Source organism: Nelumbo nucifera, chromosome 4 (genome assembly GCF_055504915.1).
Source record: "Nelumbo nucifera cultivar China Antique chromosome 4, China Antique-T2T, whole genome shotgun sequence".
Classification (NCBI taxonomy): Eukaryota; Viridiplantae; Streptophyta; class Magnoliopsida; order Proteales; family Nelumbonaceae; genus Nelumbo; species Nelumbo nucifera.
In genome coordinates, this window is record NC_142652.1 from 7,479,798 (window position 1) to 7,496,449 (window position 16,652).

At 39.6% G+C, this 16,652-nt stretch overlaps 2 protein-coding genes across 2 annotated transcripts; both read left to right on the forward strand.

Annotated features, from left to right (window-relative positions):
• The first annotated feature begins 664 nt into the window (after positions 1-664).
• LOC104591582 (Haloacid dehalogenase-like hydrolase (HAD) superfamily protein) lies at positions 665-4,299 on the forward strand. Its single transcript, XM_010250466.3, has 8 exons — positions 665-1,059; positions 1,600-1,670; positions 1,881-2,039; positions 2,355-2,421; positions 2,708-2,803; positions 2,936-2,982; positions 3,439-3,519; positions 3,967-4,299. Exons 1-8 carry the CDS (start codon positions 721-723, stop codon positions 4,088-4,090), a joined length of 984 nt encoding a protein of 327 aa, XP_010248768.1. The 5' UTR covers positions 665-720; the 3' UTR covers positions 4,091-4,299.
• A 1,837-nt stretch (positions 4,300-6,136) lies between these two features.
• Positions 6,137-9,506, forward strand: LOC104591581 (very-long-chain 3-oxoacyl-CoA reductase 1-like). The gene is made up of 3 exons (XM_010250465.3): positions 6,137-7,297; positions 7,649-7,718; positions 9,094-9,506. The coding sequence occupies exons 1-3, from the start codon at positions 6,411-6,413 to the stop codon at positions 9,346-9,348; spliced, it is 1,212 nt and encodes a 403-aa protein (XP_010248767.1). The 5' UTR covers positions 6,137-6,410; the 3' UTR covers positions 9,349-9,506.
• Positions 9,507-16,652: the final 7,146 nt, after the last annotated feature.

Consider the following 16,652-nt stretch of genomic DNA (forward strand, 5'->3'; position numbering starts at 1 on the left):
ATAGGTGTAGGGTTTCTTTTAAACCTTTTTTTGGCGGGTTTCTTATACTTAATATACCCTACAATTTTCATGTCGTATACATTCCACACCTTCCCCGTAATAATTTGGGAGGAGGTTTTTGTTTCATAAAAAACTGTTAGAATGGGAAAATCTATGATATGGAAAGAGTTTTGACCGATCAAAATTTGATCTTTGATAGATAACACATGATGGGCTACCACGTTTATGATTTCAGTGGTCAGAAGTTTTTTCCGGTATCATAGTTAATAATATGCAAGTTTGATGGTAGTTTATAATAAATTCCAGTTGATTGGTCAGAAGTTTTTTCCGGTATCATAGTTGAACCCGTTAATAATATGCAAGTTTGAGGGTAGTTTATAATAAATACGTAAAACTATAATGTGTCTAAGACCCTATTTTTCTTAAAAGAAATACAAAGCATGATTGCATGGTGGTGGCCCACCAGATCAAAAATCTCGTCCATTCATAATCCAGCTACCAGCTATTGGTCCACTTGGTAAGAGATTGCAGAACAACAGGACTCATCATAGCAAACAGGTCCTTTAAGCCGTCGAAGCTTTACTCGAAAATGCGCCCCAGTGCGCAATACGCATCTATAGGAATTTGTGGCGCGGTTGGAGGATAAGTTGGGACGGGTATTAAAGCCGTTACAATGCCCAAGCTAAAAGCTGGGAGAAGAGTGAGTGTGTGCAGTCTACAATGGCTTCTGCTGCTTCAACCGTCGTCTCTCCTTCGTTGTCTGCTTCCACGACTCGGCTTCCCAGAAGAAACTACTCTCTAATTTCTCCCGCGAATTCTCTACTTTCTCCGATTAAGACTTCCATTTCTAATATCGGACGCCAAGAGAGGAGCTTTACTTCTTTCCCAAGACGGACAAGCCTATGTAGACGTATGGCGACGCCTCAGAGCACTCGTAAAGGAGTCATCTGTTCTGCATCCTCTGCTCTTCCATCGGCCCTCCTATTCGATTGTGATGGAGTGCTTGTCGACACGGAGAAGGACGGCCACCGAATTTCTTTTAACGATACTTTTACTGAAGTAGGATCACACTTGCTCTCGCTTAATCTGTCAGTTTCATTGGAATGGGATTCTGTCATTTCTTGTGAATTTCACTGAAAATATGACAATAAAATTACTCTTTTTCTATTTATTTTATTGAATTGCGTTTTGGTTTTAATGCACCTGCTTTCATGATTTTTCCCTTTATTTTGGTATAAATATAAATATATCTCTCTACGTACGTTACAGGGGAAATTTGGATATTTTATTATTGCATAAGATGCTTTTTTTTATGCGCATTGCGCTTTGTTGCTCCAATTTCCATGAGGTTTAGATAGTTTTATGCTTTCTTCTTCTCTGGATATTCATCGTAAATAGTTCTTTCCTTAGCTTTGTTTGATTGGAACTTTCCGCTCAGTTTTGAGTTGGAATTGTTCTATCTCACAAATCGATAATCCTTCTGTTTTTTATTGCTGCTTGTAGTTCTTTTTTACTTTCCAATTAAAATTTAGACTCATCTTCCCAAGATGCTCAGTGAACTACATCGCATCATTGACATAATGTGAAATGACCGTACAGAGGGAATTGGGTGTTACTTGGGATGTGGATTTATATGGTGAACTACTCAAAATCGGTGGTGGAAAAGAGAGGTAAAGTTTTCCTGAATTTTTATAAATACTCTTGTTTCTTGAGTCAAATTAGTGTCATAGGATATTCCAGCATTAGTTAAGGACCTCAAAAGAGAACACTGGAACTAGATTCCTTTCATTAAATTCAAGAACTCTAGCTTTCATTTTTTTATATATATTCGAGTAACTCTTTTCATTAATTGGTGGTTGATGCGCTTCTGATTCTTTTAGGATGACATCCTACTTCAACAAGACAGGTTGGCCAGATAAAGCTCCAAAGAGTGAAGAAGAAAGAAAGGAATTCATAGCTTCACTTCACAAGCGGAAGACAGAATTGTTTATGGCTCTTATTGAGAAGAAGTTGCTCCCACTTAGGCCTGGTGTTGCAAAGTTAGTTACTGTTTGAGTGAGCTCTCTTATCGTAATATTGTGGTTAAGATTAAGTCACCTCAGAATTTACATTAAACTAATACTATACTGTAATTTGAATCCTTTGCTTGGCATTAGTTTTCATGTACGCAAGGCTGTATCCTGAAGATGTTTTATTAATGAATGAACTAACAATTTTCTATTTCCCATGTTCACATATTATTAATCTCATGGGCATTACTCTCTGATCAAACTAGATTAACATGGTTCTTTAAAATTGAAACGGTTAGAACTGTATTAGAGAGAATTTCCACGTTCATTTGGTTATTGGTACAGGTTGATTGATCAGGCTTTGGCAAAAGGAGTCAAAGTTGCTGTATGCAGTACTTCCAATGAGAAGGCGGTATGCATTACCAGGTTCTACAAATTTAATTTATTGGGTTGGTCATTTATATTAACCTGAAGCTGGTAGTTGCATAAGTTAGAAGCACATACAATTTGGGCAAGAGAGTGACAAGTGAAACAAAATTGTTCTGATTGCACAAGATGCACATTCTTCGGGCCTTTTGCTTTTTGTGATGAAAACTTCATTCTTGTTATTTCCCTGATGAGGATTATCAAGGATAACCATATGAAAAATACTGTATATCTTTTTGTTCTAATTACTGCAAGATTCATGATAATCTCAGGTCTCTGCTATAGTGTCCTGCTTACTGGGTCCAGAACGAGCAAAAAAGATAGATATATTTGCAGGAGATGTGGTTCCTCGTAAAAAGCCTGACCCGGTATATTTTTATTGCAATTGTTTAATTCAGTAATTTTAATTCTTTCTTTGTGATTTCTAATCTGGATTGATTTGGTAAATTTCATTCATTATCTGAAAGCTTTAGATAACTAACTTCCATTCTTCTTGGCAGGCCATTTACCTACTAGCAGCCAGCACTTTGGGTGTTGAACCATCAAGGTATAGCCTGATATAAATATAAATATTTGTAGAATTGGTTATATTCACAAAATTTATATGGCGATCTGTAAAATTGACAAAACAGAATGCTGGAGTCTTTCATTTATTTTTGTACTCATCAGTTCTTTATCCATTAAGAGGGCATAATTTTGCACATCTGCACATGAACAGTTTATTTGATGTCAGATGCATAAATGGCGTACTGTACATCCACTCCAACAAATCCAGTTTGGTAGCATATGCAGCTTACTTGATAATTGATATACTAAGAGATACAATAATGAATTACTTGAATATTAACTAATAGGACAAAAACAGGGTATGTAAAACTAGGCACCCTATCTCATAGAAAGAAATTGATGTTACTAGCATAATACAAGCAAAATTAAAGTTAGCACTCAACCAGATTTATCTGATGAATTGGATACGTAATACATTTTTCTTCACTCTCTGCAGTTGTGTTGTGGTTGAGGACAGTGCCATAGGCCTTGCAGCTGCCAAAGCTGCTGGAATGAAATGTATAGTAACAAAAAGCGGGTGAGTGGTTTGCTTTTCTATAAAACTGTAGTTTTTATTTCAACCGTATGATCTAGAAGTGTTATTTATACATACAGTGCATAATTGTACATGAGATAAATTGATATCTACCAAGATCCAACCTTGGATGTCTCCTATATCAGAAACCCGTGTGATTGGTTTATTGCAAGATTTTAATACTTTATAAGAGTGATCCATTCTACCTATCCCTTACCATCTACAACTTCTATTAGTGATCGGTAATGATTTGCTGACATTTGACAAGGGGAAGGCTGAAAAGGCATGGGCTGTAGTATTGAGAAAATATCCGGATGCATATTCTTTAGCAGAATATAGGACATTAGGTAGATTGAAATGGTGGAATTAGTATCCGAATAGTTGGGACATGTCTTTGTTGATTGATCAGTTGACCCTATTTCCATTTGGTTGTTTCATTATTGATTGCAGTTACACAGCAGATGAAGACTTCTTGAATGCAGATGCAGTGTTTGACTGTATTGGAGATCCCCCTGAAGAGCGTTTTGACTTGGCATTCTGTGGAAGCCTGCTAGAGAAGCAGTATGTCAGCTAGTAGATGATACTTTGAGATATGAAAATTGCATTTGTGTTCAAATCATCTCTGTAATTCACTCTCAAATTGGAGAAATGTACATTCAACTTTTTCTAAGTCTTGAACTAGGAACCTCCACTTGAGCCATATTTTATCAGACTCATCATGTACCAAGGCTTTGCTATTAGTCCTTCCCATATTTGAATGCAAGGATCAAATTTTGAATTAGATATGCCTTATCTAAAGTCGACCCATTAATGTTCAGATTAAAATCAAATCTTATCCATTGTGTTCTGGACTTGGATTGGATTTGGATATTGCATACTCTTGATAAATTGAACCAAAAGATGATAGAATATTATACTATGTTAATAAAATGAACAAGAAATTACTTTATAGACCAATACTGTGAATTCTCCTATTTATAACTAGGGGTGAGCATACTTCTGTTATTCTACAATGGTGAGCATCTGTTAATTTACAAGACTGCAACTGTGAATCTTCAAGACTACAATAGCAGAGCAAGACTGAGCTGTTATTCCTTTTTTTTTTCCTGTTATTCTCCAAGACTACAACGGTGAGCATCTGTGAATCTTCAAGACTGTAATGGTGAGCAAGACTGAACTGTTATTCTTTTTTTTTTTTTTTTCGCTTCTCAGGAGTTATCAAGTCAAATTTTTTGAAGTTATGATGTTTTACATTTTGGTGGGATCAGTGAATGATCCACCTGTTTGAAGTTTGGTTTAATCAAACAACCGAATTAACAAAAAAATTGGTTGGTTTGTTCAGTTTAATCAAACCTCGGTTTCGGTTCAGTTTCCAATTCCACTAGTTCGGTTTTAAACTGAACAAATCGTTTGCTCACCCCTATTTATAACACATTTTCTCTCATAAATTTCTATTTGTAACCCTGTAACTACCCTCTTATTGATTCTTATATTTAAGGCATTAACTCTTACTCAAAACCCCTAACCCAGGTAAGGCAGCAAAAGTCTCTGCTATAACTAGCCATAGACTTGCCAACTACCCAGTTGGCACCTTCACCCGTAATTACAAGCTACAACTTGAGAAGCCTCAAAGGCACAAACAGGCTGAAAAATAAATACGGTAGGTGGTTGTCAAACAACCACCGATATTATTTACTTGGCCCGGGTAGTCGGTTGCTAAACAACCACCAATATTATTTATTTGGCCTAATTTGCCTTTTCCCCTTTTCTGTATGGTTTGGGGCTATATTTTTTTTCCATTTTTTTGGTAACTAACGAAATGGGCCCATATGGATCACTTGACATGACACTTCATTGCCCTCTTAATTGGGGCTGTAAATGTAAGTAACAGGGTTACAATCCATTCTGTGGAAGCTGCAAATGTAAGTAACTAATGAGGCTGGAGCAACCAACAGAGGAATTCGTTTAATTAATGGGGTTAAATTGTAGCTTAAGGGGTTGTTTCTGTTATATTTGCCAAGCAAATTAATGAAATCATTTAATTTTAGAACAATTACATTAATCTGAAGCCATTTGCAATCAAACCAAATGAAATTGAAGAAAAAAGGTTGAAAATGAGATCGTTTCTCGAGTCAAATGTAATGGGAAACCACGATGAAATGTCACTTTAAGACAATTATTATAAGATAATGGGGCTCAGTTTTCCATGTGGCAAACTAGAAGTCAACTAACTAGTTTCAACGTCAGATACATTGACTTTTCCTTGAAATTTGATTTTTTCAGTTTGTAGCCGATCTAAGGGGCAAGTCCCTACACTTGAATTCGTAGTTGATGCTCATTGTTTGTTGCTGCAAGGCAATGGCAATGGTTGAAGATCCACAAAGAAAGGACAACTTGAGGAAAAAAAATAGCCAAAGCCTCAATGCTCATCCCAGCAAAGTCTTTACTCTGTAGCTGCTCTGGGACTGGCATCCAAATCTTCTTTTTAGTGACGCCCTCAATTCACAGCTTATTTATCAGTTTACTATAGCTAATTTTACTTTTTATATTAAACTATTTCAAATATAGTGGGTTAGATAAATTATAAAATGAGGGAAAGGCCCAAAACTTCTTTATGAATCTCTGCAAAACAGATCTAACATTTTAAATTTCTTTTTGCTCCAAAAGTCCTCGTAAATTTTGCGAGCACATGACACCCCATTTGCAATTTTGAATGAAGTCGTTGTGGGGAGAGATGGGCTTCAGTCATTCAGATGATGGGTTTGAATAAAGTTTTCAATGCTTGAAGCGGTGAGACAGAAGTTGATGACTCCACTGGAGTAGCTAAGTCAGTTCATCTACTTCAACCACCTGTTAACTCCGTAGTACCCATGCCAGAACAGTCATGAAATTGAATGCTCACCCGTCTCTTTCTACCATCATCATCACCACCTCCTCCTTCTAGTGAAAAACATAGGCATATATATTCCCGATTCCTCAATCCTCTCCGTTTCTTCGGCCTAATCTTAGCTAACTTGAACGACCCACATTCAATTAAGATTCTTTCTGGGGTTTTCTTATTTAATTCCTCCCAACAAGACCCATCATCCCTTGGATCCCCTCGTCTCTTCTCTTTCCTACTAGAGAGAATCACTTTGGTGCAGATGGCGGCCTGTCTCATGGAACAGCTCAAAGCTCAACCCTCTTGGGTGGTTCTGCTCTTGGTTCTGGGTTCTCTGTCTCTGTTCAAGGTCACGTTTGCTCTTCTCAAGTGGGTATACGTTACTTTTCTGAGACCTGCTAAGAATCTGAAAAAATACGGGTCATGGGCTCTCGTGACCGGGCCAACCGACGGCATAGGAAGGAGCTTCGCCTTTCAGTTGGCCCGGAAAGGTCTCAACTTGGTCTTGGTTGGTCGCAACCCTGATAAGCTCAAGGAGGTTTCCGATGCAATTCAGGCAAAATTTGGGAAAACCCAGATCCGGAATGTTGTTGTCGACTTCGCTGGAGATCTTTCGGAGGGGATTAAGCGGATCCAGGAGGCCATTGAAGGGTTGGACGTTGGGGTTTTGATAAATAATGTCGGGATTTCGTACCCTTACGCTAGGTTCTTCCATGAAGTGGATGAACAGCTTCTGAAAAATCTTATTCAAATCAACGTCGAGGGCACCACAAAGGTTACGCAGGCTGTTCTTCCGGGGATGCTTAAGAGGAAGAAAGGTGCAATTGTCAATATTGGCTCGGGCGCTGCCATTGTCATACCTTCAGATCCTCTCTATGCCGTTTACGCTGCCACCAAAGCGTAAGTACTAAGTACCATTCTCTTCTGATTTTGTCTTGGTAACTTCTGGATTTTTTTTTCTTTTTTCTTTTTTTATCTCCTTTTCCCCTGTCATTCTGGAGCTTGATCTGTTCTTCACTTTGGTGGGAAGGAGAAGGGTTTCAGAGTTCATTAGACGATTGATCTATGGTGTCATGTAGTTGTAGATTCTAGTTACACAGGAACCTTTAGGCTTTAGCTTGCTTTTGTTTATAAGCGGAATACCCATTTCATGCTCCTTCAGCTTGCTTTTGTTTACAAGGATTTAAGACTTCCTGTCTTATATTGTTCTCCTTCCCCTCTAGATTCATGTTTACCTGGGTTTATTTTCAGGTATATCGACCAGTTCTCCAGATGCCTCTATGTGGAATACAAGAAAAGTGGGATTGATGTGCAATGTCAGGTAGCAATTTGAACTTCATTTGGCCCCTCAATTAGACATAATTTGGTATTATTATTTTCATATTATTTTGAATTTAAAGGCAACTGTTATGAAATGAAGGAGTTTGGTTAAAAATGAGTTTATTTTCTTAGTTTGCCTTTACTTACTAGTGGGGGTGTGGAGAGTTCAGAATGAAGGGCTCTTAATTAGAGATGGTCATACTTGTCTGATTATGCAATTGGTATGTTTAGACCAAAGGCATCCTGAAAGTTTTTAAAGCCTACTTATTACTTATTGAACCTAGCAGCACATGATCAGTAACTTCTTAAAGAGGGACACTTCTTTAGTAAGCAGCTGAGCTATAACCAAACATTTCATTTATAGGGTAACACTTCCTTCTTATTAATGATCTTTTCTTAGATTAGTCGACATTGATAGAAGTGTCTGTCTATGCTTGGGTGTAGGCTACTCGAGAAGTGATTTTGTGGATGTCATTACCCTAATCAATGAAAACATTCTCAAAAAAAAAAAAAAAAATCAATGAAATTCGCCAAATTGTTTGCATGGGCAGAGAGCCCCAGAATTATGGACTATTGTTGTACACTTGGGAAGAATTTATCTTTCTTGTTGTTCTTGGTATTATTATCTTTATGTCTTTGTGGTGAATAACCATTTTTTCTTTTCAAAATTTGCTTTTTCTCTCATGATTTTTGCTGAATAATATTAGAGGATTGAAGGAATGCATAATTCATACACTGTAACTAGGGTCTAGGGGTCTGGGAAAAATAGAAATATTCCAGTTATTGTGTTTCTAGCTTCTTTATTTGCTAGTATGCTTTGTTTCTGCTTCTTTCAGTAGAGACAGAGACAAGGCTCTTCTAGCCTACTGGTTTGAAGTTTTGAGGTTGATCCCCTATCTGTATCTTCTGGTTGTAGATTCTGGCTTAGTCTTTTTATTACAGGACTCTTTACTCTTGAGTTGCCTTGCTTCAATCCTGCTGTGATGCTCTGTTTAATCCACCTTTAGATTCAGTGATCTAGCATTTTCATTTTGGGGTGTAATTCTTATTCAAGGTACTAATAATTTACAATTAGAAAACCATTGACCTCTTACACTTTTACTTTCTAAATGAGCTATGGAGCTTCCCCATAGGTGCTGCAATGTTTGGTGCTTTGTAATGAAGGCTCTTACAAAGCTGCAATGTCATTAAAAACTAGAGAATTGTTATTTTCAAGTTATGGATGAGATACTCATCCCAGGAAACTTGAAATTCCTTGATAACATCACCTCAACTTCTTGTTTTTCTCCTATTTTCTATCAAACCAAACACAGCCTGAAGGTTATGCTGGAGGGAAAGTTGCTTGGATTTCATTTGGTTTCTACTTTTTGTTTCAGGTCCCGTTGTATGTAGCAACAAAGATGGCGTCAATCAGAAAATCTTCCTTCTTGGTACCATCAACAGATGGGTATGCTCGGGCTGCTATGCGCTGGATAGGCTATGAACCACGATGCACGCCTTACTGGCCACACTCTGTTCTATGGAGTTTGGCATATTCATTGCCAGAATCCATCATTGATGCATGGCGTCTTGGGTTCTGTCTTGGAATCCGTAAGAAGGGGCAGCTGAAGGAATCCAGTAAGAAGGAATAGACAGTTTCAATACCTTTTACGTTTTTTTATCCTTGTTTCGGAGGGAGATGGTCCAGTTTTTTTAGCTATTTTAATTGGTAAATCTATGTTGTCAAGACTGCATAATTCAAATCTGTTGTGTTATCCGTATTTAATGCAATTTTCTATTCAAAGATCAATTTTATGGTTAAGTTGATGGATGCATGTATTGCTTCCATGTAGATTCCAAGGGGAGATTACATTGGCGCCCCACCGGCGCCTAACAGCACATCCCAACAGTGTATTGTGACCAACGAGGAGCGCAGGAGATGTTCCTGTGAATGCATATTGAGAATTGAGATGTGCATGTGGGGTTCGCTTTGAGGTTCACAAATGTGAACTCGTTCAAGGGGGTTCCCCTCGCCCCGGTTTCTGATTCCCAAGACCCCCAACCAACTTATTTTTTTGGGAAAATTCCCGATTAAGACCTTGTATTTTGGGTCTAGTGCCACTTTGGTCCCAAATTTTAAAATGCAATAATTCAGTACCTGGACTTTCAAAGCATGACAATCCAGTACTTGCTGTTAACTAGTTGTTAACCAGTGTTAAGTGGTATTTGCAAAAGGACAAAAATGCCCTTTGAGTGTCATTTAATTTTCTTTATCAACCATCCAAATATTGATGAAAAATTAACAATCTCAAATCCTTGTCTTTTCCATTCAAGAAAGTTGGGGTCACCAGAATGTCCACTCAAGCGTGACCCCAACTTTCTCGAATGGAAAAGGCAAGGATTTGGGACTGTTAATCTTTTGTCAACGTTTAGATGGTTGATAAAGAAAATTAAATAATACTTGAAGGGCATTTGTGTCTTTTTCAAATGCCACTTAATGACTGGTTAACAACTAGTTAACAACAATACTGGATTGTCATGTTTTAAAAATTGTTATCAGGTTTTTTATGTATCATGTTCCTCTTATCCCTCCAAGTCCAACATGTCTACACACTTGAAGGGCATCGTTCGAATCCGGATATTTATCAAATCAAATAAGGTCATATCCAAATTCGACTGATTAGATATTTGAATTATCCAAATTTGATCGAATTTTGAATTCGAAATCGGATTTTTGAATACCGTTGATACCCCTAGATAAAACAAATATCTTAGTGCATCCGTTTAATTTCATACAGTGTCCTAATCAATGGGAACCCTACTGGCCAAATTAAACCCTCTAGAGGAATCCAGACAGGGAGATCCCCTCTCCCCATATTTGTTCCTCATCATCATGTAGAGTTTTTTCAGTCAGATGCAAAAAAGGCCGTTCAAAATGAAGAGTTTCGGGGGGTGAAGATGTTGAGGTCAGGCCCAAGGATCTCCCATTTACTGTTTGCAGACGATTGCATGGTGTTCTCTAGGGTGAATACTCAAAATTGCAGAGGCATACACCAGCTTCTCCAAACTTTCTGCAGGGCCTCAGGTCAGGAAATCAATCTCAACAAATCACATGCTACCTTTAGTACTAACACTCCCCCCAGGATCAGGAAGATGATCTCCAGATGGCTCTACGTTCCAGTTTCAGGATCAAGAAAGTACTTGGGTCTACTAGTAGAAATGGCGAGAAACAAAAAAAGAGCTCTTTCTAAAAATCGTAAAAAGAATGGAAAAGAAAACGACAGAGTAGTAAAAGAGAAGGCTTCTCTTACAGGCAGGAAGGGAGGTTCTTCTGAAATCAGTGGCGCTGGCTAGTGGCTACACCAATTTATGCAGTGTCCCATTTCAAACTGCCTATCAACATATGCAAATTGTTAAATAGGAGGGCATCGAATTTCTTCTGGGGGCCAACAGAATCAGGAACACAAAGTTCATTGGGTCAGCTGGAGGAAACTGTGCAACTCAAAGTGTCCTAAGAGGTGACCGGGCAATGGTTTAACAGTCAAGAAGCGAAGGCCATAAAGTGCATTCCTCTCAGTTGGGAAGACCACCATGATTCCATAATATGGAGTCATCACAGATCGGGCGAGTGCACTGTGAAAAGGCTTACCATATAGCAAAGGCTATGGGAAGACCACCATGGGCATCTTTTAATTAAAACCCGTAACACCACAATGCTAAGAATCTAATCGATCCAATCATCTCTCTCATTATTTGTTTCTCTGCACTCATTTATATCTTTCTCTTTTCTTCATTTTTCTTGCATCTGCGTTGGTTGGTTGGAAAAATCAATTTTGCCAAAATATTTTCCTAAAAAATCAGTGATTCTAAGGGATTTAAAGAACCACTAATTTCTTTAAACAAAAAGAAATGATAATGATGCGATTTCTTGAAAAAAACATGTAATCACAATTCACATAAATGGATTTGTCATTGTCAACAGGTCGAATGGATCAAATCTTGCAATATACACATATTTATATGTTTATATATTATTTTGTTTAATTTATATTCATTTGTTTTTAATTTTTTACTTGTAGAAAATTGTAACACTTAGATATTAAAAATTTGAAAATAAAAAGCTACCTCAAATGTAAAGTTATGGTCTCCAAAAATTTTAATATACATGTAATTTTTGACCCATGACCTAATGATGGAGCGAGATCGGTCAACAGTTCAACTTCCCAAATCAGACAAGTTTTGACCAAGTCAACAATTTTTTTTATCAATTTCCGACTTACAAGAAACTAGGAGACAATTCCAATGGTTGGATTCTCTGGACAACGGTGGGTTGAAAAGATTGCATTGCATGTCAAAAATCAGCTATACTATTTGGGGGATCCATATCACAAAAATCCTGCTTTCTCTATTGATTTTTGAAGGATTGGCCTTACCAAATTGGGTCTTCATCGATTGGAAAATTGGCTGATGTCACAAATCTATAAATCAGAATTAACAAATAAACTCTTCCAATTATTATACCCTGCAATTATAGAAGGATTTTGCCCCCTTTTTTTTTCTCTGTAAAGAGCATTAAAGTTGGTTAAATTGAATAATATTATATATAAAATGAATTAAAATTAACTTTGATATATTGCACCTCATTAACAAAATTAATTGAAGGTATAAAACCTGAGCCTATCACTATTTTATAAAAATACAAACATCATGCCAATTTTTAACTAATAGATACAATATAAATTAGTAGCCGAAAAAAGTTAGATACAATATAAATTATATATTTATATAATCGAAGTGGATCGTATAAGATGTGAGTATGGTGGGTGGATCCATATTCCATCCAATTATAATTGAGCATATACCATTTTGTTCCCCCTACTGGGTTTCTATATTTATGACTGTACATCCTATCAATGAGAAAGTCTGCGATGCGGAAAGATATCGAAAGGGTTTTGACCAATTAAAACACTTCAAGAATTTTATTGTTAAAAATACCTAAGTATTTTTTGATAAATTTATTTATGGTTTAGTTAATTGACTAAGTGTACTTCTACAGTTTGAAAATTGACTTACACCGGCAGTGCGCAGTATGTACCGTCTGACAGCGTGCTGCATGTACACGCCCGGCACCACACGGCAGCGGCACCATGGCACGTAGCACGCACCGCCAGGCAGCATGCACCGCGCACACGCCCGACACCGCACGGCACTAGCACCATGAGCCGCGCACACGCACTGCGCGACAGCAGCACTGCCCGCACGCACCGCGCGGCAGCGGCACCATGAGCCGCGTGCACGCACCCGGTAGCAGCAGTGGTGCCGGGTGTGTGCGCAGTGCGTGCTGCCGTGCAGTGCGTGCGGTGTGCGCTGCTGCCTGGCGGTGCATGCTGCGTGCCATGGTGCCACTGCCGTGCAGTGCCGGGAACTATTTTACCCTCAACTATAACTATCTTTCCCTCTCCTTCTCATTTTTTTTGTTGGAACTATCGGAACCACTGAAACTACTAGAATAGCGGATGACGATCGGATTCTCATATGGGTTCCTTCAAGTCTGCACAACTGTTGTTACTTGGCTTCTAAGTCCGAACCAATGGATACTGATGGATCAATTTTTTGGCTAAGTACCTCGTCATTTGGTCTGCTTCCAAGTGGTCGATGACTCAGAGGCCGAAGTAGAGAACTTTTGTTGGATGAGGACCTGGATGCCGAGCTGACCAGGCCAAGCTAGGGGCAGATTAGGTGTCAAACTGACTAGGTCGAGCTGAGCAGGTTAGGTGCTGAACTGACTAGGCCGAGCTGGGCAGGTTAGGTGCCGAACTGCTGGGCCGAGCTGTGTAGGTTAGGTGTCGAACTGACTAGGCCGAGCTGGGCAGGTTAGGTGTCGAACTGAATGGCCTGAATTGGATTGATTGTTGAGCTTCGTAGTTCTTTAGAGACCTGCAAGGAATCAATGTCAGAGGACCCGGGGTGGCTAACCTGGCAAGGTCGCTCCGATGCTTAAGTCAATACTCTCATAATAGACTGCAAGTTAAAAATCACAAAGTATGAGAGCTAGAATATGCTTACTTGCCCCCCCCCCCCCCCCCTTATGCCATTGGGGTTAGTGCCTTTATATAGGTATTGTTTGGCGTGGGTTTCATGCACCGTATTCGAGATTTCTGAGAAGTCGCCTAAGTGGTCCGAGATTCCTAGAGGCAACCGCCATGCACGTTGACCACCCTCCGGATCGTTCGGTACGTGGGCCAACTTCCAAGGATCGTGGGAGTATTGGGATATGCATGCCGAATTTGTTGGCGAACACGTCTCGCAGGTCGTCAGATCGGCGCCTATGCCAAGTTGCCAGGTCACCAGATCGGACACCATCAGCTTAACTAAGACAAGTTGTTGCCTAAATGGTTCTAGATGTCACCTAATTGTTCAAAGATGCCATGTATCACAATGACATTGTAGGCCCAAATCCGCCCTCATCTTATACCGCCCAAACCAACCCTCACCGAGCCCACTTTGCTTAGGATTGCTCGGACTTCAGAGAAGAAGAGAATGGCTCTGCGCCTCGTGCTCTGGTTTTCTTCGGAGCCTGCAACCCCGTGGCATCATGGCATCGTCGGCGACGGAAAGAGGGATCTCTGCAACAAAACCTGCAACCCCTGCAACCTATGGCGTGAACAAACGCTTCCTCATCTTCTTCTCTTCACCCCTGCAACCCATGGCATCATGGCATCGTCGGCGACAGAAAGAGGGAGGCGTAGAGGAGGGATCTCTGCAACCCCTGCAACCCATGCTGAGAACAAACCCTTCCTCTTCTTCTTCTCTTCACCCCTGCAACCCCTGCAAATCAAACTTCTCTTCACCCGATCATTGGGGTCGGGTTCAGCTCCGCCACCACCACCATCGTCAACGAATTTTTCATTTTCAGCTTCAGCAAGGCATGACTCCCTTTGGGCTTTGGATTAAAAACTGCTGACATGCTGCATGTGCCACTGTAACAGCAACTAACAACCACTGTAATAGCTCCGCCACCGTCGTCTACATCGACCCCCTCCGGCACCGGCACCTTCGTGGCAAGATTAGCTGTAGGTTGGAGATTGTTTGAAGGACTTGGGCGGTATCCACTATCTCCTCTTTTCTCTTTCTCTGTTCTTGTGTTCCGCTGAGATTACTTCAGAGCTGAATCGATGAAGAAAGACTGCTAATGGAAACACCGAAGCTCTTTCTAGCAAATCCGCTCTGGAGCTCTTCTCTTGTTCCCAATGAAGGATATTCGGTTGGCATCCCCCGCTCTATCTATTTGTTTCGTTTTTTCTTTCTTTTTTTTTTTCTGGGTAGTATAGTTGATTTTGGATGGAGGCAATACTGGGTTCCTTAAGAACCGAATCAGTTCGGTTTGCTGCTGAAAGGAACAAGACGGTAGGGGTAAAATTGGAATTAAAAAAATATACGTCATTTATATGCGAATGTAACAGAATATTAATAGATGCAAACGATAAGGATAGAACCAGTAGGATAATAGGGATAACATCACTCACTTAGTTAATTAACTTAACCATAAAGATAATTTAAGAAATTTATCTTTTTTTTAATGACAAAAGAAGACATAGAACAAAGACGCTTAACAATCTTGCGAGATTAAATTCTCCAGGCAAGGAGGTCCAATAGGGGTTTGAATCTGCCACCCAACGTCTCACACCATTAAAATACGCCGCGTGTCCTCCCACACGCAAGCGCCTCAACCTCGTGCGGAGCTAATGGAACGGCCGTTAGTTCGTCCCGTTCTTGCCAAGAAATCCGACGCCACGATCATTCCTGCAGTTACACCATCCATCCCTCTCATCTCATCTCAGATATTCTCAGATATGTTTTTTTTTTAGTTTTTTAACTTCTTTGCAATAGAAAAAACGCAAAAGGGAAGAATTGCCGATAGGTATTCTCGAATCTGTTCTCTCTTCCTCCTGCAATACTCCACTCTAAATTCACTGATTTGAGTTTAACCATGGAATGTCTCCAGCTGGGCTGATACGCAGTGCAAAGATAAGAGCAAAATCCATGGTTATTTGAAGAATGAATATGGCGTTAATTAAAACCATAAAAATTGTATGGGCCAGACAGAGCACAATCGTTTCCGTGATCATAGGGTTGGCGCTGAGGACCTCATAAACAAGTGATGTGTTTCTGTGCTTTAAATAGAAATCAAGCAGTTGGTTTGTCGAACTAAAAGTCTCATAATCAAGACAAAGAACTTTCTGGGGATGACATAAAAAGACATTGTTGTCGTTGTTTCAAGCCTTTGAGTTCTTACCACAGCCAGCACCTGTATCTTCTTCCCTTCTGCGTTTTTTTTTTTATTGCAAAAAAAGAAGGTTAAAAAAACTGAGAAAAACATATTCAAGAATATCTGAGATGAGAGGAACGGGGATTATATATCCCCGGTGTATCTACCGGAATAATCGTCGGCGTTGGATTTATTGACAAAATCCGGCGGGGGAGGAGATGCCGTGGTCTAGGTTTCGAAGGGCAGGAGGAGTGAGAGGCTGAAATAAAGATCGAGACCGACTTTTTTGGGTGAAATGGGAGCTAACCGCCGTTTCATTAGCCTCGCACGAGATTGAGATGCATGCGTGTGGAGGATACGCGGCAATTTCTAATAGTGTGGGACGATTTTGGGGCGCAAGTCAGTGGGGGGCAGATTCTAACCCGTCCAATAGCTGCACAGCCATACCAGTCAGCCGTGCGAGAGCAAAAAGCTGCAAATTCATGAGTAATTCGATTAACAGTTCTGCTAATCCAAACGAAAGAAATAGAGTGAAACTGGCGAGCTAGTTCATGAATGTCCTTACTTCAGAATGGAAGCTTTTGCACCCCAGAGATATTCCATTAATAAGATCTTTACAATCAAACTCTACTATCAGTCGATTAACCCTTGCTTGTTAAGCCTCCACTAGCCCTCGTCTCATTGCCA

Bases quoted from the DNA above. Each gene is read 5' to 3' on its own strand.
- LOC104591582 (XM_010250466.3), top strand. From the start codon at position 721: ATGGCTTCTGCTGCTTCAACCGTCGTCTCTCCTTCGTTGTCTGCTTCC. The intron at 2,804-2,935 runs GTATATTTTTAT...TCTTCTTGGCAG, and splicing joins CTCGTAAAAAGCCTGACCCG to GCCATTTACCTACTAGCAGC. The intron at 3,520-3,966 runs GTGAGTGGTTTG...TATTGATTGCAG, and splicing joins TGTATAGTAACAAAAAGCGG to TTACACAGCAGATGAAGACT.
- LOC104591581 (XM_010250465.3), top strand. From the start codon at position 6,411: ATGCTCACCCGTCTCTTTCTACCATCATCATCACCACCTCCTCCTTCT. The intron at 7,298-7,648 runs GTAAGTACTAAG...GTTTATTTTCAG, and splicing joins GTTTACGCTGCCACCAAAGC to GTATATCGACCAGTTCTCCA. The intron at 7,719-9,093 runs GTAGCAATTTGA...TTTTTGTTTCAG, and splicing joins GGATTGATGTGCAATGTCAG to GTCCCGTTGTATGTAGCAAC.